This window comes from Macaca fascicularis, chromosome 16 (genome assembly GCF_037993035.2).
Source record: "Macaca fascicularis isolate 582-1 chromosome 16, T2T-MFA8v1.1".
Taxonomy (NCBI): Eukaryota; Metazoa; Chordata; class Mammalia; order Primates; family Cercopithecidae; genus Macaca; species Macaca fascicularis.
The window spans coordinates 80,909,035-80,928,742 of NC_088390.1; the positions used below are offsets into that span (position 1 = coordinate 80,909,035).

The following is a 19,708-nucleotide window of genomic DNA, read 5'->3' on the forward strand; positions in this document are numbered from 1 at the left end:
TCAAAGTGGGAGGCGGCTTCCAGGTCACAGGTAGATAAGAGACAAACAGTTGCATTTTTTTTGAGTTTCTGATTAGCCTTTCCAAAGGAAGCAATCAGATATACATTTATCTCAGAGAGTAAAGGGATGACATTGAATTACATCTGTCCTTTGTCCGCAAGGAATTTCCTTGTGAACAAACGGTGAGAGAGGTATTGTCAGGCCTCTGAGCCCAAGCCAAGCCATCGCATCCCCTGTGACTTGCACGTATATGCCCAGATGCCCTGAAGTAACTGAAGAATCACAAAAGAAGTGAAAATGCCCTGCCTGTCTTAACTGATGACATTCCACCACAAAAGGAGTGAAAATGGCCAGTCCTTGCCTTAAGTGATGACATTACCTTGTGAAAGTCCTTTTCCTGGCTCATCCTGGCTCAAAAAGCTCCCCCACTGAGCACCTTGTGACCCCCACTCCTGCCCGCCAGAGAACAACCCCCCTTTGACTGTAATTTTCCTTTACCTACCCAAATCCTATAAAACGGCCCCACCCTTATCTCCCTTCGCTGACTCTCTTTTCAGACTCAGCCCCCCTGCACCCAGGTGATTAAAAAGCTTTATTGCTCACACAAAGCCTGTTTGGTGGTCTCTTCACACGGACACGCATGACAGGTATATAGATTTTTTTTTTTTTTAAATCTTAGTAGCTATCTTTTTAGCAATAGAACGGGAGGCAGGTTTGTTCTAAACAGTTCCCAGCTTGGCTTTTCTCTTTGACTTGGCGGTTTTGGGGTCTGGAGATTTATTTTCCTTTCACAAACTGCAGGGCTGGTTGGCAGAAGTGCTGAACCCACACATTTGTACGTGTCCTTTTTTCCCCCCACTGCAGCAGACAGCGTCTTGCTTTGCTGCCCACGCTGGAGTTCAGTGGCACAATCATAGCTCCCTGCAACCTCAAACTCCTGGACTCAAGCAATCTTCCCACCTCAGCCTCCCAAACTGTTGAGATTATAGGTATGAGTCACTGCATCCAGCCACAATCTTCTTTTTTATAGCTCAATTAATGATACTTTATTGCTTTTTGTGTACCAAGAAATTGATCTGTGAACTTCCCTCATTGAAAATATACCACAATTTTTGTAACCTTGTTTTTTTCATATCTCTCTCTCTCAAAAATAGAAGTGGCCCAGGCCTCTCTGGACCTTAGGGAGGCCCTGAAAGCCAGAGAGGAATAAAGTAGATGCTTCTGATTCCAGCCCGAGGAAAGACAGTAACTTTGGGCTTTAACTTTTATCTTTGCTTAATTATTTTTTCCTTTGCAAAAAAGAAAGGGACTCAATTTCCTCAGTGGATGGCTCTATGATATTAAATGTGCAGCTTGTTGACTCCTTAGGCGTTGTGCTCTAAGTCTCTCTATGGCAGGCCTTGAAACCCAAACAGTTTATCAACGCCAGGCAATGTCTGTGGGGAAGTCACTCTGCAGGTGAGAGGAGAGCCTCCCTGGCCAGAGTCTTCCTGAGTTTCTATGTGGATCTTCCTGAATCAGGTCCTCATGTACAGGCTTGAGAGTCGAAGAAAGAAATTCCCACAGGGCACAGTGGCTCACGCCTGTAATCCCAGCATTTTGGGAGGCTGAGGCAGGCAGATCACTTGAGGCCAGAAGTTTGAGACCAGCCTGGCCAACATTGTGAAACTCTATTTCTACTAAAAAAACAAAAATTAGCGGAGCGCAGTGGCTCATACCTGTAATCCTAGTACTTTGAGAGGCTGAAAAGGGTGCATCACTTGAGGCCAGAAATTCGAGACCAGCCTGGCCAACGCGGCAAAACCCTGTCTCTACCAAAAAATACAAAAATTAGCTGGCATGGTGGCATGCGCCTGTAGTTGAGGCACAAGAATTGCTTGAACCCGGGAGGCAGAGGTTGCAGTGAGCCAAGATCGAGCCACTGCACTCCAGCCTGGGAGACAGAACAAGAGTCTGTCTCAAAAAAAAGAAAGAAAAAAAGAAAAGAATGAAATTTCCACAGGGTCACATACACACATACTCAAACTTAAAGCCAAATGTGCACTCTCAAATCACCATTGCCTTTGCACTGGTTCCCTGATGCAAATTTCAATCTGTCAGTACAGCCAGGGACCAGCACAGGCTGCTTTCAATTGTGAAGTGTTTTCTGAAAAGCAAAAGGCACTGGGGAAGTGAGAGGGGAGGGAGGGAGAGTGAAGGGTGGAAGGACTTCGAAAACAGTGACTCCCTGGAGTTTCTCAGTTTCGGTCACCTTGGCCCCCTCTGCCTAACACACCCTTCTCGTTCTGTTTCCTGGGTCTGAGGATTCTGCTTTTCCCTTTTGCCATCCCTGGGCCACTCTGTCCTCTTCAGTGTCCTGGTCCAGTGAAGAGACTCTAGGGCATCAGTGCCAGAGAAATGCTGACACCATCACTTATACTGTATGCTTTTGGTCAGATTCTTTACTCTCTCAGAGCTGTTGGTGAGGCAGCTGGAAGGAGGAGAGATTAATATATGTAAACTTTTCCTTAGGTAGAAAAAATATCAATAAACTATAACCAAAAAAGAAAGTCAAGCAAACTTTCAGAGGTATAATTTCAGGTTTGGGTTTTTAAATTCTCTGATGGAAGTATAACATACAAACAAAATAATGCAAATCATAGATGTACAGTTCAGCAAAATTTGAGGAAATGACTATCCTTGCCTAACAGCCACCCAGATCAGACACCCACGCCCTTGTCGAGTCTCCTTCCGTATGGTATTGGGCGGGCTTCTGTGATCCATAGATATGGGCCATGGGCTATGACTTCTAATGCAGCAGGAGGAGCTGCAGACAAAACCTCTCAGACACCGAGTTGTAGAAGGAAGGGCTTTATTCAGCTGGGAGCATCGGCAAGCTACTGCCTTAAAATCCGGGCTCCCAGAGTGCACAATTTCTGTCCCTTTTAAGGGCTCACAACACTAAAGATTTCACATGAAAGCGTTGTGATTGATTTGAGCAAGCAGTGGGTACGTGACAGGGGCTGCATGCACCGGTGGTCAGAGAGAAACAAAACAGGGCTGGGAGTTTTACTACGTTCTTTTATACAATGCCTGGAATCTATGAATAATATCGGTTTCTACGTTATGGGTTGATTTTTAACTACCGGGTTTAGGTCAGACAGGCCAAGGTCTGGTTTTGGGTACCGGGCTGCCTGTCTTGTTTTTTTCTTAAAACAGGTACTGAGTATAAAACAATATAAAGCAATATGAGAGGGTCTCTCTCTGTCCTCACTAAGGATAAGCCAAAGGTGCTGTGCCTTGCTCTCTCTTGGATCACTTTCTCTGGGGAAAGCTGGTGGCTGTGTCTAGAAGACACACAAGCAGCTCTTTTGAGCAAGGAGCTGAGGCCTCCCACCACCAGCCACGTGAATGCATGACGTTGGAAGCAGATCCTCCAGCCGCAGTCCAGTCTTCAGATGACTGCAGCCCCGGCCAACATCTTGACTAGAACTTAATGAAAGACAGATCTTGAGCCAGCACCACCCACCTAAGCAACTCCCAGATTCATGACTCTCAAAACCATGAGATAATGAACATTTGCTGTTTTTGGCCGTGAAGTCATGGGGGAATTTGTTATGCATCAACAGATATCTAATATAGTTGGGCCACATTTGCCCAGGGCCAACCTCTGCAGCCACATCCAATCCTTATTCGTTTACTCACTCAGCAAGTATTTTTTTTTATGCCAACCATTACGTCACCATACTCTGTAGCTGGACGCTGGGGCATTCGTGGTGAACGAAGCTGGCCCAAATGCTGCTGTGATGTAAAGGGAGATGGATAGAAACCACCCAAAGGAAACACATTAACAGCATTTGGCAAACTGTGGAGGAAATAAACAAGGGCCCATAATCAAGACAATCGGGGTGATCCCTCGAAGGATGATCACAGAGGCCTTTCAGAGGAGGCAACGTCAGAGGTGAAACCAAAAGGATAAGAAAGAACCAGAGGTAAGAAGATCTGGGGGAAGGGATTCAAGGGGAGGAACAGCAGGTGCTAAGGCCCTGGGGAGGGATGCACACTGTGGCTAGAACATAAAGACCACATGGGGACAGGGCAACAAGATGAAATGGAAGAACCAACCAGTGGCTGGGTCCCCTCAGATCAAGTAGGCCAACCAATGAGAGTGGGTGCTATGATTTGGCTGTGTCCTCCCTCCAATCTCAAATTATAGCTCTCATAGTTCCCACGTGTCGTGGGAGGGACCTGGTGGGAGGTAAATAAGTCATGGGGGCAGGTCTTATGTTGTTCTCATGATAGTGAATAAGTCTCACGAGATCTGATGGTTTTACAAAGGGGAGGTACCCCGCCCTGCACATGCTCTCTCTCTCTTGCTTGCCACCATGTAAGACATGACTTTGCTCCTCCTTTGCTCCTCCTTTGCCTTCCACCATGATTGTGAGGCCTCCCCAGTCACGTAGAACTGTGGTCAATTACACTTCTTTCCTTTATAAATTACGCAGTCTCAGTTATGTCTTTTTTTGGTGGAGTGGGGATGGAGTCTTGCTCTTGTCACCCAGGCTGGTGTGTAGTAGCACGATCTCAGCTCGCTGCAACCCCCAGGTTTAAGTAATTCTCCTGCCTCAGCCTCCTGAGTAGCTGGGATTACAGGCACCTGCCACCACGTCTGGCTGATTTTTGTACTTTTAGTAGAGGCGGTTTCACCACGTTGGCCAGGCTGGTCTCGAACTCCTGATCTCAGGTGATCCGCCTGCCTCAGCCTCCCAAAGTACTGGGATTACAGACGTGAGCCACCACGCTCAGCCTCACGTATGTCTTTATTAGCAGCATGAGAACAGACTAATACAGTGGGTTTCATTTGAAGAACATGGAACAAGAGGTGACATGACTATTGCAGAACCGTGTCAAGGTGCTCTCTTGTTGCATTATGTAGAAGAAAGAGAAAAGGTGGCAAGAGGGATTGGGAAGAAAGTGGGAAGTCACCGTAGTATTGAGAGGATAGAGGACTATGGTGGCATCAGGGAAAGCGAGGGAATGGGAATATTGGAGAGATTTATATAAGGATTGACGAGAGATAAAGGAGAGAGGAATAAGAGATTAAAGGACTTGGGTTGCAGCAACTATCATGGAAAGAAAGCGTGGAAAAATAACAGATTTGTGGGACAGAGACAAAGATGTGGGGGAAAGTCAATAGACCAAGTTTGTGCATGGCAAGGTTGGGAAACTGTGGCACATCCAAGAGAGACATGAAGTAGTACCTGGTCCTACCTTCCTGCCTTTTCCAGGGGAAAGTGATCCTAAGCCCATCATGTTAGGAGATGCTAAGCCAGGGCCAAACGACCCTAGGGAGCTTCCCCACCCTGCACGATAGACCCAGCCACTCCACCCACTTCCTGCCCCTGTACCCCTTTCTCCTTGTTTCTTATCCCCACAGCTGCCTTCCCTCAGACCTTTCCTGGCACTGATTATAGTTAGTGCTTCAAAGACTGCTTCCCTTGTTCACAAATAAGAAGCATTGAAGATTGTCACCAAACCAAGTTCCAGTCTAGGTGAACATGTTCAGTAGGGACACTGGGTGTCTCTTTCTCTCCCAAAACTAAGAAGTTCAACGTGCAGTGTGTGTGCTGCTTCTCAACACAGCAGAAGCCATGGACCAGGATCCAATGTGTCCTCCTTTCTCCTGCCTGGTTCCACCCCCTGACCTGGGCACTTGTCTTTAGGGATGAAACTTGCTCTGCTCAGAACTCCCCACAGGTCTCCACACCCAGGTTGCACCTTGGGCCCTGGTTCCTGGCCCCTTGACTACCATCCCTGTAGTCAACAACGCTGTATTGTACACTTAAAATTTGTTAAGAGATCACGTCGATCTCATGTTAAGTGTCCTCCCAAAGTGCCGGGATTACAGGTGTAAGCCACCGCACCTGGCCTACATTTTTTTAACTTTTAAAGAGTATCCAGCGATAGGGTCAGGGTCAGAAGTCCTTTTTGCAGTCAGAAGGGCTGTGTCTCTGGACAGGGTTCCAGTGGGCATGGGGTGTGGCAAGTTCTCCTGTTCATGGACTCTGTCTAAGGAGTCCTCCAAGGCCTGTTCACCCAGAGGATAGCACCGAGTATGCTCAGGAGCAGAGGCACCTTCAGGAGTGGGAGAAGCAGGAAGTAGGCGCAGCTGGGCAGGGACCTGTGAGACGGAGAGAGTGACCAGTAGTAAGCTGCCTCCTCTGGGGAGTCCCAGGCTCTGCCTCACCACTCCTTCCCTCGACGTCTGGTCCTATGCCCTCAAACCCAATGTCAGCATCAAGCCTGGTGGGTACCAGGGTCAGGCAGCTCCATGCTGAGGGTCACAGGCTCCTGACCTTCATTCAGCTCAGAATTAACCTTGAGTGTTAGGACCCAACAGATGCCGGAAGGTGAGGGATAGAGCAGAAGAGAGATATGGGAACCCAGGCAGGAACTGGCTCCCAGAAACAACTTCCAGAACAGATCCCTCAGCCACTGACGCCTGCAGGATCTCTGCTCTTGCTGGGAACAACCTCAAGGATGAAATATTGCTTTACAACCACCTTCACTCAAATTAAATATGATCACAAGAAAAGCTCTTTCGCTTAAACTGCTTAACCATCTCAACCCCAAGGAGTGACCTCTCCGAGCTCAGCCCATGGCCAATCCTCCCATCCCTTGGGTCCCACTACACTGCCCCCATTCCAACTTCTCAAATGCTGCATTTTCTCCCCAAAACGGGCCGTTGTGCCATCTCTCCACCTTCCCAGCCCTCCACCTGTAGGACTTGTCTGACGCCCTCCCCGATCCTCTCTAAGACGAGCCCCTGTAACAAACCCTGTTGGCGCCCTGCCCCACATCCCCTTTGCCCACTTGAGCTCCTGGCAGCTGCAGGCAGTCTTGGCCCCACCAAAGATTTCCCAGTTCAGGCTCCCCTTCTCTGCCTGAGGTTATCTACAGGAGTGCACACATTTTCCTGTGCAGAGCAGGCCAGATGGGCCACAGAATTCATGCCCCCAGGAGTGCCTTCTGCCTGGAATATTCTGTCTCCAGTTCTGAGGAACTTTCTACACAATCTCTCATAGGGTGCCCAGAGGGACTAAGCTCCAGTGTGTCCAGTTACTACAGTGTTAACCCCTTCATTACAGTGCATTTCATTTCCCTTTCCCTTTCCTGGTCTCATTTTCTGCTCTCTCAATGTACTTCCTGAGATTACCTCTCAATAAACAAATTGCTCCTAAGTCCCTGTCTCAGGACCTGATTTGGAGGAAACCCAAACTAAGACAGTCCCTTTGTTCTTCGTTTCTGTGGAACATCTTGTATTTCCTTGATAGCCCAAATCATGCCCCACCAGCTTCCCACACACCCTGGCACCCTATCTCTTTACATCTGCTTTATTTTCCTCCATAGTTATTATCATTAGTTGACATATTTCCTTGATCTATCATCTATCTATCTGTCTCTATTACATACCTCTCTCTACCAGCGATCATCTCCATCTGTCTATTCAGCCAGCCAGTCAGCCATCTCTATCATCTGTCATATCATATCTCTATCTCTATCATCTGCCTATCTATCTGTCTGCCTGTCTGTCTGTCTACCTATCTGTCCGTCCGTCCATCTGTCTGTCTGCCTATCTATCTATCTATTTATCTATCTGGCCACTGTCTGAATCTACCTATTTGCAATTTCCTCAAGAGCACAATCTTGCCCCTTCATTCACTGCTGCATCTCCAGAATCTCCACCAGTTTCTGGCACATAACAAATAAATACCTGTTGAGTGGGTGAATAATCAAGGAAACCTGTGTCTAGGAAGCCCCACCCTACGAAAGAAGCTACACACATGGCAAAAGACAATGGGACACGTGCATTTTACCCTTCGCATTGGCTGGGCCTGGTGGGAGATCCAGGTGTCTTCACAGAGTTCTCAGTACTGGAGGCTGAAGATAAAGAACAGAGGCTCAGTGTCCTATGCCTGACTCTTCCCAGCTGAGTACCTGCCGCCTGCATGGTTCTGACTTCATAAAGCATAGGACGCTCAAGGAGGCAGCTGGACAGATGTTCTAGGACCATCATCTCCCCATAGGCAGACCGAAGCCCGGCTAGAGTCACAGAGCATCCCCCTCCAACCCCGTCCCAGTGGATGCCTTGCCCCGCTCTGGGGCCAGGTGGGCATTTTATAAACTCAGACCAGAGGATGACCAACTTCTCCCATGTTGGCGTCCCCCATCTTGTTGAAAATCGACGTGCTGAAGGTCAGTTAGGCTTAGGTTCCAAAACCCCCCATCCTTGCCAGTGTATCCACACACCGCCACTACCCTCCAGTGCACACTGTCTCTCACACACACATTCTCACACCTGCACACACACTCTCACATGTGCACTCACGCAATGTGCTCTCATTGCGTGAGAGCTGCTCTCACACACTCTCACACACTTACTCATACACCTGCTCTCGCACACACTCACACACACCTGCTCTCTCACACACTCACTCACACACACCTCCTCTCTCACACACTCTCACGCACTCACAAAGATCTGCTCTCACACACATTCACACACACCTGCTGTCACACACACTCTCACTCACACACACACCTGCTCTCACACTCTCACACACACCTGCTCTCACACACTCACACACACCTACTCCTGCACACACTCACACACACTCTCACATACACCTGCTCTCACACACTCTCACACACTCACACACCTGCTCTTGCACACACACATCTGCTCTCACACACACTCACTCACACACACCTGCTCTCGCACACACTCTCGCACACTCACTCACACACCTGCTCTTGCACACACACACCTGGTCTTGCACACACTCTCACACACACACACACCTGTCACACACACACACCTGCTCTCACACACCTGCTCTTGCACACACACACCTGGTCTTGCACACACTCTCTCACACACACACACCTGTCACACACACACACCTGCTCTCACACACCTGCTCTTGCACACACACCTGCTCTCACTCACTCACACACACCTGCTCTCACACACTCTCACACACACTCACACACACCTGGTCTTGCACACACGCTCACACACCTGCTCACACACATACCTTCACACCTGCACTCACTCTTACATGTTTGCACACCACTCACATTCACACACTTAAACACACACTCTCTCACTCACTCACACACGTATTTCCCACACACATTCACACAACACACTCTGTCCTGCTCTGATGCACCACACTAGGCCCCCACACGAGGCCCAGTTCTTCTCTCCTGAGCCAAAATTTCCGTGGCTGCTCTGCAGAGATGGCCTCAGACGCCTGAGAAAAGAGGCTCTTACCCGAGGAGACCAGCACTTGAACCTGGAAGAAGGGATCAGGCAGGAAGCCAGACAGGCCATCTTCCTGCAGTATTGTTGCAATCCCACATCGGTATTTTCCTGCATCGTCTGCCGTGAGGTTCTCCAATGTCACGGTGAAGGTGAGGTCCCCAGGATGGTCTGTGATGACCACTCGGTCACTCCTCACCATTCCCTCGGACCCTCTGGTCTCCACCATTTCATGCCAAATTGGCAAGCATGGTTGTCTGCACCAGTATTTGTTAAATGTCTTGTATTTCTCTTCATACTGACACTGAACGCTCAGGGACTCCCCCACGGTGCCCATCACAGTGCTGGGGCCACTCACAGTCAGACAGCCTGGAAAACACAAGTCCGTTTCCCCATCTTCACCTGGAAGAGCCTGGACCAGTGGAACCTTGAGTGTTAGGTCCTTTGCACACCCAGTGTTGCCTGAGGCTGGAGGAGGGAGCAGTCAGGAACCAGGGAGCTATGGGCTATTTGCAGGGGGACACCCAAGGAGATGCCCGGTGTGGGATGCTGAGACTCCAGAGGCCATGCCCAGCCTGGGTGGGCTCAGCCATCTTAGAGAGGGGAGAGGCTTAACCTCGATGGCCTCAGGCAGGTTCTGGGTCCCCCAGAAGTGTCAGTCCTGAGAAGAAACACCTGTCTTCATTGAACACCAAAGATTGAATGAAGCCACTAAGTACACTCTGAATAAATGGATGGTTGGAGAGATGGATGGATGGATGGGTGGATGGATGGAGAGATGAATGGATGGATGGATGGACGGATGGATGGACGGACGGACGCACGGATGGATGGATGGATGGATGGATGGATGGATGGATGGATGGATGGACAGACAGACGGATGGATGGATGGATGGATGAAATAGGAAAGGAAATAATATTGAGAACCAGGAAAAACCAGAAGCAGCCCAGTACGGAGGGCAAAGAGGAAACCTGGGGCTTCTGGCTCTGTCTCCTTCCCAAATCATCTGTGGGCCTCATACTTGCAGTCCCTGCCCATATAGATTAGACCTCCTGTTTCCAGGTCTGGATCACAAAGAATATGGGGGCTGCCCGTGGGGATATCAAGGAACCATGTAGAAAGGGGTTGTTCTTGTGATTCAAGGACATTTACGCCTGGATTTTTCCCCCGGGACAGAATCCTGTGGCGACACTAGCCATTGCCTGACATCTGTAGAGCTCAGCTCCACGCTGACACCCGTCAGAGCTTCCTTCCCATCCCCACTTCTCTGCAGCACCCACCCGCCTTGGCATGTCCTGGGCCTCTTCTCCAGATCCTCTGCCCCCTCCAATATTTTGACATTACTCCCCCTCTTCCAGTCCCCTCTTTCATTTGTCCACCCACTCTGCAGGCTCTGGGTCCAAATGATTAGGACCCAGCCCCATAAACTCTCTGCTTCCTGCCTCAGGGGCCTCACCAGTCCTAAACAGCTGCTGCCTCATCTGCTCTTAACAGGGAGGTGGTTAACAAAGGGCAAAACGCTATTGAGAAATGGTTTTGGCAAAATACCAAGCTCCTGAAAAGGAATTGTGGATGTAATCTGTCTGCCTATCATCTATCTATCCATCCATCCATCCATCTTTCATCTACCCACCCATCCATCTAGGTAATATATTGCCATCCAGTGATAGCGAGGCTTTGCTATGTTTTATTGTGAATTAAAAGAAAAATCTGGCCGGAGTGGTGACTCACATCTATAATCACAGCACTTTGGGAGGCCGAGGCGGGTGGATCACCTGAGGTCAGGGGTTTGAGACCAGCCTGACCAACACAATGAAACCCTGTCTCTACTGAAAAGACAAACAAATTAGCTGGATGTGGTGGTGGGCGCCTGTAATCCAGCTACTCAGGAGGCTGAGGCAGGAGAATCACTTGAACCCAGGAGGTGGAGGTTGCAGTGAGCCAAGATCGCACCACTGCACTCCAGCCTGGGCGACAGAATGAGATTGTCAAAAAGAAGAAAGAAAGAAGGAAAGAAGGAAAGAAAGAAAGAAGGAAGGAAGGAAGGAAGGAAGGAAGGAAGGAAGGAAGGAAGGAAGGAAGGAAGGAAGGAAGGAGGGAGGGAGGGAGGGAAGGAAGGAAGGAAGGAAAAAAAGCAGAAAAACTGTATCTTTTGCATCTTCATTTTCTTGTCTCACGTTTTCTCACCGTATTTCCCAGAAAGCAGGCTCAGGTGGCCCACTGACCTATTCTGCATTAGAACGCTGTCTGCCTCTCTGAAGCAGTGATTCTCACCTGGGTTGGAGGGCGGCGGGAACATTTGGCAATGACTACAGATATTTTTGGTTGTCCCAACTTAGAGTGGGGAATTGCTGCTGGCATCTGGTGGGTAGAGGCCAGGGATGCTGCTAAACATCCTACAATGCACAGGACAGCCCCCAACACACAGAATAATGCAGCCCCAAATGTCCACAGTGTTGAGGTCCAGGAGCCTTTCCCAGGGAGCTAACTGCCTCCTAGGCACAGGCTTGGGGGCAAGGAAGGGGTGGGCACCCCCTGTCCTCTCCTGCTATTGCTGCTGCTCTCAGCTCAGGCTCTGGGGGCGCTGTTAGCCTGCTCTTTCAGGTCCTTAAATTTCTCTCTTGATGATTTGGGACTGATTCCACAGATCTGGGAGGAAAAACACTGTGGGGCACACACTGAATCCCACCACAGAGTCTCCCTCCCCTTGGATATTCAGTCCAGACCCTGACCCTGAGCCAACATGGGCAGCCCCCTCCACCTCCACCCCGACCCCGCTGCCACCCAGCAAACTCCTCGCCTACCCAGCCCTGCAAAGAAACTCACTTTCTCCCTCCACCATCATTTACGGAAATTCTTGGACCAGGGCTGACCACAAGTTCCCAGCTGTCTCACCCTTCTGGGGGCCCATTATGTAGCAGCCCTGGGGCCAGCCCAGACCTGTGGGGACACCCAGGGTTCCCACACAGGGATGCAGCAGTGCCTCCAGATAGGTAAGTGAAGCTTTACAAGGAGGCGCAGCAGGAACTGACATTGAATTATAGAAGGAACAATGATCTTGGAAATAAAAGTATGTAGGTTTGGACCTTGACTGTGCCTTTTATAAACTGTTTAATCTAAATTATTTGCACCTCTATAAGCGAGCCTCAGTCTCCTGTTTTCATCAGGACTGCAATGAGAATTAAATTAGGTAATGGGAAACAAGACATGTATTACAGTGATTAGACTAGTAAGTACTGGTTTTCTGCCCCCTATTTCCCCTTCTTTTTGATGGATCGTGGAGGCATTCCTGATCTTAATAATGACGGTAATAATGATTAAAGTTGCCAAATCTACTTAGGGCTTACTGTGTGGGAAGCAGTTTACCGTTTAATCCCCACCCTATCCCGATGAGAAGATTTGAGAAGCTTCTATGCACACCCCACTCCCTCTTTCTTGATATCATTTCTTCCTCTTGCCCCTTGCCAGCCTTTTCTCATGCCCGCCTCACCCTGACCCGCCAGAGCAGACCCCCCTGCACCCAGGACCTGCCCTGCTCACCTGGGACACAGAGAAGGAGCAGAGCTGACGGCAGCAGGGCAGCCCCAGCCCTCTGGGTCATCTCACCAGCATGGACGTCCCTCGTGGCAGCAGGGTCTGAGGCTGGAGCCCAGTCGCAGAAGGTCAGCTCGTCTGTCCCCTCGTCTGTCCACTCTTCTGTCCCCTCTTCTGCTGCTCTGGACACTTCTCCTTTCCTTCTCCGGCCTCTTTGTTTCCTTCTCCGGCCTCTTCTGGGTTTGGTTCTCAGAGCTGGTGCCAGGATGGAGGAAGCTGGGGCCACGGGGCGCTATGTGGTTAGGTGAAACAGTTTCGAGAACTTGGACGAAGTTCTTCTTAATAAAATATGTTTGCATTTGCTGTTCCCCTTTCTGTTCCCAGTAAAGACAACGCGTCCCTCCCACTACCCACAGCTGACAGGCCTGCCCTTCTCCAAATCACAGCATGGCCCAGGACCAGTGAGACTGGGCCAGCTGCCATCTGGATTTTCTGGGCAGGTCTTCCCCTCTGTGAATGGCCAGTTTTCTGTGGCCAGCATGAGCCGCCCCAGGGTATGGTTCAGCATTCACCGGATGAGACCAGCTATTTGCAGAGCCTAGTGTAAAATGAAAAGTAGGGTTCCAAAATTATTAAGAATTTCAAGATGGTGACAACCAAGCATTAAACGTGGGACCCTTCTAAGAGCGGGGCCTGTGAGACTGCACGGGATAGGGGCACACCCACAATGCCCGCTGGTCTATCTCTGATCCTTGGTGGTACAGATAGGCTGGGTGCAACCTCAGAGCCTCTGACCTCTTAACCCCTTGGTCTTGCTCTGACCTCAGCAGACCCCAGAGGTCCTTGTCTTGGTCAAATGCCTGACCGTTTCCACAGACCTGGCACCACGCAGAGCTTGGTGGACCATCTATAAGCCTTGCTTTTGACCTGCGTGGCTCTTTTTGTCGCCCAAGATGACCACATATAACAGTTCCAATATATCAAGAGCTAACTCCGGGAACCTGGCCAGAAGTGTGCCCGATATACACAGAATGGCTGTGGAGGATTTATAAATGCAAGCACAGCCTCAGAATGCCTCATCCGGGGACTTAGATTCCTGGAACTAGGAAACTCTAAAACCCTGGCATTCTGTTATCAAACGTCTCCTCTTACTTTGGTGTTTCAGTAAATGTATTTCCTGCTTGTTCATTTTTTTTCTGCATTCGGAGTCCTCATATTTCTGTGTGTGTGCACGTGTGTGTATATGTGTGTGGTATGTGGGATATGTGTGTAGTGTGTGTGGTGTGTGTAGTGTGTGTAGTATGTGTGCTATGTGTGTATGTAGGTACATGTGATGTATGTGCATGGTGTGTGGGATGGTGTGTGTGTAGTGTGTGTATGTGTGGTGTGTGGTGTGTGTGGTGTGTGTGAGATGTGTATAGTGTGTGTATATGTGTGTGGTGTTTGGGGTCAGGTGTGTAGTGTATGTGTGTGCATGTGTGGGGGGATGGTGTGTGTGTTGTGTGTGGTGTGAGTGGTGTGTGTGTGTGAGTGGTGTGTGTGGTGTGAGTGGTGTGTGTGTGTGTAAGTGGTGTGAGTGGTGTGTGTAGTGTGTGTGGTGTGTGTGGTGTGAGTGGTGTGTGTGGTGTGTGTGGTGTGAGTGGTGTGTGTGGTGTGAGTGGTGTGTGTGGTGTGTGTGGTGTGAGTAGTGTGTGAGTGGTGTGTGTGGTGTGTGAGGTGTGAGTGGTGTGTGTGAGATGTGTGTAGTGTGTGTATATGTGTGTGGTGTTTGGGGTCGTGTGTGTAGTGTATGGGTGTGCATGTGTGGGGGGGTGGTGTGTGTGTAGTGTGTGTGTGATGTGAGTGGTGTGTGTGTGTGTGACTGGTGTGTGTGGGATGTGTGTAGTGTGTATGTGTGTACATGTGGTGTATGTGTGTGATGTGTGGGGTGGGGTGCGTGTAGTGTGTATGTTTGCATGTGTGGTGTGTGTGCACAGGTGGTGTGTGTGTAGTGTGTGTATGTGCATGTGTGTGGTGTGAGATGTGTGTACATGTGGTGCATATGTACGGTATGTGGGGTAGGATGTGTGTAGAGTGCATGGTGTGTGTGAGATGTGTGTAATGTGTATGTGTGTACATGTGGTGTGTATGGTGTGTGGGGTGGTGTGTGTAGTGTATGTATATGTGTGCATGTGTGGGGGTGGGAGTGTGTGTGGTGTGTGTGTGTCCATGAGTGGTGTATGTGTGTGGTGTGTGAGGTGATGTGTGTAGCGTGTGTATATGTGTGCACATGTGGGGGTGTCGTGTCTGTGGTGTGTGTGTGTGTTCATGCATTGTGTGTGTAGTGTGTGTATGTGTGTGCATGTGTGGGTGTGGGGTGTGTGGGGTGTGTGTCCATGCATGGTGTATGTGTGTGGTGTGTGAGGTGGTGTGTGTAGTGTATGTGTGTGCATGTGTGGGGATGGGAGTGTGTGTGGTGTGTGTGTGTCCATGCGTGATGTATGTGTGTGGTGTGTGGGGTGGTGTGTGTAGTGTGTGTCTATGTGTGCATGTGTAGGGGTGTGCTGTGTGTGGTGTGGTGTGTGTGTGTCTGTGCATTGTGTATGTATGTGGTGTGTGGGGTGGTGTGTGTAGTTTGTGTATGTGTGTGAATGTGTGGTTGTGGGGGTGTGTGGGGTGTGTGTGTGTACATGTGGTGTGTGTGTGTGGTGTGTGGGGTGGTGTGTGCATGTGTGGGTGTAGGGGTGTGTGGGTATGTGTGTGTACATGTGGTGTGTGTGTGTGGTGTGTGGGGTGGTGTGTGCATGTGTGGGTGTGGGGGTGTGTGGGTATGTGTGTGTACATGTGGTGTGTGTGTGTGGTGTGTGGGGTGGTGTGTGCATGTGTGGGTGTGAGGGTGTGTGGGGTGTGTGTGTGTACATGTGGTGTGTGTGTGTGGTGTGTGGGGTGGTGTGTGCATGTGTGGGTGTGTGGGGATGTGTGGGTGTGTGTGTGTACATGTGGTGTGTGTGTGTGGTGTGTGGGGTGGTGTGTGCATGTGTGGGTGTGGGGGTGTGTGGGGTGTGTGTGTGTACATGTGGTGTGTGTGTTTGGTGTGTGGGGTGGTGTGTGCATGTGTGGGTGTGTGGGGGTGTGTGGGTGTGTGTGTGTACATGTGTGTGTGTGGTGTGTGGGGTGGTGTGTGCATGTGTGGGTGTGGGGGGGTGTGGGTATGTGTGTGTACATGTGGTGTGTGTGTGTGGTGTGTGGGGTGGTGTGTGCATGTGTGGGTGTGAGGGTGTGTGGGGTGTGAGTGTGTACATGTGGTGTGTGTGTGTGGTGTGTGGGGTGGTGTTTGCATGTGTGGGTGTGTGGGTGTGTGGGTGTGTGTGTACATGTGGTGTGTGTGTGTGGTGTGTGGGGTGGTGTGTGCATGTGTGGGTGTGAGGGTGTGTGGGGTGTGTGTGTGTACATGTGGTGTGTGTGTGTGGTGTGTGGGGTGGTGTGTGCATGTGTGGGTGTGTGGGGGTGTGTGGGTGTGTGTGTGTACATGTGGTGTGTGTGTGTGGTGTGTGGGGTGGTGTGTGCATGTGTGGGTGTGGGGATGTGTGGGTGTGTGTGTACATGTGGTGTGTGTGTGTGGTGTGTGGGGTGGTGTGTGCATGTGTGGGTGTGTGGGTGTGTGGGTATGTGTGTGTACATGTGGTGTGTGTGTGTGGTGTGTGGGGTGGTGTGTGCATGTGTGGGTGTGTGGGGGTGTGTGGGTATGTGTGTGTACATGTGGTGTGTGTGTGTGGTGTGTGGGGTGGTGTGTGCATGTGTGGGTGTGTGGGTATGTGTGTGTACATGTGGTGTGTGTGTGTGGTGTGTGCATGTGTGGGTGTGGGGGTGTGTGGGGTGTGTGTGTGTACATGTGGTGTGTGTGTGTGGTGTGTGGGGTGGTGTGTGCATGTGTGGGTGTGGGGGTGTGTGGGGTGTGTGTGTGTACATGTGGTGTGTGTGGTGTGTGGGGTGGTGTGTGCATGTGTGGGTGTGTGGGTGTGTGGGTGTGTGTGTGTACATGTGGTGTGTGTGTGGGGTGTGTGGGGTGGTGTGTGCATGTGTGGGTGTGTGGGGGTGTGTGGGGTGTGTGTGTACATGTGGTGTGTGTGTGTACATGTGGTGTGTGTGTGTGGTGTGTGGGGTGGTGTGTGCATGTGTGGGTGTGAGGGTGTGTGGGGTGTGTGTGTGTACATGTGGTGTGTGTGTGTGGTGTGTGGGGTGGTGTGTGCATGTGTGGGTGTGAGGGTGTGTGGGGTGTGTGTGTGTACATGTGGTGTGTGTGTGGGGTGTGTGGGGTGGTGTGTGCATGTGTGGGTGTGTGGGGGTGTGTGGGTGTGTGTGTACATGTGGTGTGTGTGTGTGGTGTGTGGGGTGGTGTGTGCATGTGTGGGTGTGTGGGTGTGTGGGTATGTGTGTGTACATGTGGTGTGTGTGTGTGGTGTGTGGGGTGGTGTGTGCATGTGTGGGTGTGTGGGGGTGTGTGGGTATGTGTGTGTACATGTGGTGTGTGTGTGTGGTGTGTGGGGTGGTGTGTGCATGTGTGGGTGTGTGGGTATGTGTGTGTACATGTGGTGTGTGTGTGTGGTGTGTGCATGTGTGGGTGTGGGGGTGTGTGGGGTGTGTGTGTGTACATGTGGTGTGTGTGTGTGGTGTGTGGGGTGGTGTGTGCATGTGTGGGTGTGGGGGTGTGTGGGGTGTGTGTGTGTACATGTGGTGTGTGTGGTGTGTGGGGTGGTGTGTGCATGTGTGGGTGTGTGGGTGTGTGGGTGTGTGTGTGTACATGTGGTGTGTGTGTGGGGTGTGTGGGGTGGTGTGTGCATGTGTGGGTGTGTGGGGGTGTGTGGGGTGTGTGTGTACATGTGGTGTGTGTGTGTACATGTGGTGTGTGTGTGTGGTGTGTGGGGTGGTGTGTGCATGTGTGGGTGTGAGGGTGTGTGGGGTGTGTGTGTGTACATGTGGTGTGTGTGTGTGGTGTGTGGGGTGGTGTGTGCATGTGTGGGTGTGAGGGTGTGTGGGGTGTGTGTGTGTACATGTGGTGTGTGTGTGGGGTGTGTGGGGTGGTGTGTGCATGTGTGGGTGTGTGGGGGTGTGTGGGTGTGTGTGTGTACATGTGGTGTGTGTGTGTGGTGTGTGGGGTGGTGTGTGCATGTGTGGGTGTGAGGGTGTGTGGGGTGTGTGTGTGTACATGTGGTGTGTGTGTGTGGTGTGTGGGGTGGTGTGTGCATGTGTGGGTGTGAGGGTGTGTGGGGTGTGTGTGTGTACATGTGGTGTGTGTGTGTGGTGTGTGGGGTGGTGTGTGCATGTGTGGGTGTGTGGGTATGTGTGTGTACATGTGGTGTGTGTGTGTGGTGTGTGCATGTGTGGGTGTGGGGGTGTGTGGGGTGTGTGTGTGTACATGTGGTGTGTGTGTTTGGTGTGTGGGGTGGTGTGTGCATGTGTGGGTGTGGGGGTGTGTGGGGTGTGTGTGTGTACATGTGGTGTGTGTGGTGTGTGGGGTGGTGTGTGCATGTGTGGGTGTGTGGGTGTGTGGGTGTGTGTGTGTACATGTGGTGTGTGTGTGGGGTGTGTGGGGTGGTGTGTGCATGTGTGGGTGTGTGGGGGTGTGTGGGGTGTGTGTGTACATGTGGTGTGTGTGTGTACATGTGGTGTGTGTGTGTGGTGTGTGGGGTGGTGTGTGCATGTGTGGGTGTGAGGGTGTGTGGGGTGTGTGTGTGTACATGTGGGGTGTGTGTGTGGTGTGTGGGGTGGTGTGTGCATGTGTGGGTGTGAGGGTGTGTGGGGTGTGTGTGTGTACATGTGGTGTGTGTGTGGGGTGTGTGGGGTGGTGTGTGCATGTGTGGGTGTGTGGGGGTGTGTGGGTGTGTGTGTGTACATGTGGTGTGTGTGTGTGGTGTGTGGGGTGGTGTGTGCATGTGTGGGTGTGAGGGTGTGTGGGGTGTGTGTGTGTACATGTGGTGTGTGTGTGTGGTGTGTGGGGTGGTGTGTGCATGTGTGGGTGTGAGGGTGTGTGGGGTGTGTGTGTGTACATGTGGTGTGTGTGTGTGGTGTGTGGGGTGGTGTGTGCATGTGTGGGTGTGTGGAGGTGTGTGGGTATGTGTGTGTACATGTGGTGTGTGTGTGTGGTGTGTGGGGTGGTGTGTGCATGTGTGGGTGTGTGGGGGTGTGTGGGGTGTGTGTGTGTACATGTGGTGTGTGTGTGTGGTGTGTGGGGTGGTGTGTGCATGTGTGGGTGTGGGGGTGTGTGGTTATGTGTGTGTACATGTGGTGTGTGTGTGTGGTGTGTGGGGTGGTGTGTGCATGTGTGGGTGTGGGGGTGTGTGGGGTGTGTGTGTGTACATGTGGTGTGTGTGTGTGGTGTGTGGGGTGGTGTGTGCATGTGTGGGTGTGGGGGTGTGTGGGGTGTGTGTGTGTACATGTGGTGTGTGTGTGTGGTGTGTGGGGTGGTGTGTGCATGTGTGGGTGTGGGGGTGTGTGGGGTGTGTGTGTGTACATGTGGTGTGTGTGTGTGGTGTGTGGGGTGGTGTGTGCATGTGTGGGTGTGGGGGTGTGTGGGGTGTGTGTGTGTACATGTGGTGTGTGTGTGTGGTGTGTGGGGTGGTGTGTGCATGTGTGGGTGTGGGGGTGTGTGGGGTGTGTGTGTGTACATGTGGTGTGTGTGTGTGGTGTGTGGGGTGGTGTGTGCATGTGTGGGTGTGGGGGTGTGTGGGGTGTGTGTGTGTACATGTGGTGTGTGTGTGTGGTGTGTGGGGTGGTGTGTGCATGTGTGGGTGTGGGGGTGTGTGGGGTGTGTGTGTGTACATGTGGTGTGTGTGGTGTGTGGGGTGGTGTGTGCATGTGTGGGTGTGGGGGTGTGTGGGTGTGTGTGTG

General features: G+C 51.2%; 1 protein-coding gene across 3 annotated transcripts; it reads right to left on the reverse strand.

Moving 5' to 3' along the window:
- Positions 1–2,834: 2,834 nt before the first annotated feature.
- Positions 2,835–13,029, reverse strand: CD300H (CD300H molecule). 3 transcript variants are annotated; one of them, XM_005584858.5, is made up of 4 exons: positions 12,848–13,029; positions 9,317–9,673; positions 7,857–7,920; positions 2,835–6,160 (listed from the first exon to the last, which is right to left on the reverse strand). In XM_005584858.5, exons 1-4 carry the CDS (start codon positions 12,906–12,908, stop codon positions 6,049–6,051), a joined length of 594 nt encoding a protein of 197 aa, XP_005584915.3. In that variant the 5' UTR covers positions 12,909–13,029; the 3' UTR covers positions 2,835–6,048. The 3 variants fall into 3 exon arrangements, 1 of the variants encoding a protein (XP_005584915.3); XR_010581997.1 differs by having other exon boundaries at positions 6,075–6,160; positions 7,857–8,841; positions 8,927–9,673; XR_010581998.1 differs by having other exon boundaries at positions 6,075–6,160; positions 7,857–8,485; positions 8,548–9,673.
- Positions 13,030–19,708: the final 6,679 nt, after the last annotated feature.

Coding starts and splice junctions, on each gene's coding strand:
- CD300H (XM_005584858.5), bottom strand. CDS start 12,908: ATGACCCAGAGGGCTGGGGCTGCCCTGCTGCCGTCAGCTCTGCTCCTT. Junction 9,674..12,847: donor GCTCCTTCTCTGTGTCCCAG/GTGAGCAGGGCA, acceptor TGTGTTTTCCAG/GCTGTCTGACTGTGAGTGGC. Junction 6,161..7,856: donor AGGCCCAGCCAATGCGAAGG/GTAAAATGCACG, acceptor TCCGTCTCACAG/GTCCCTGCCCAGCTGCGCCT.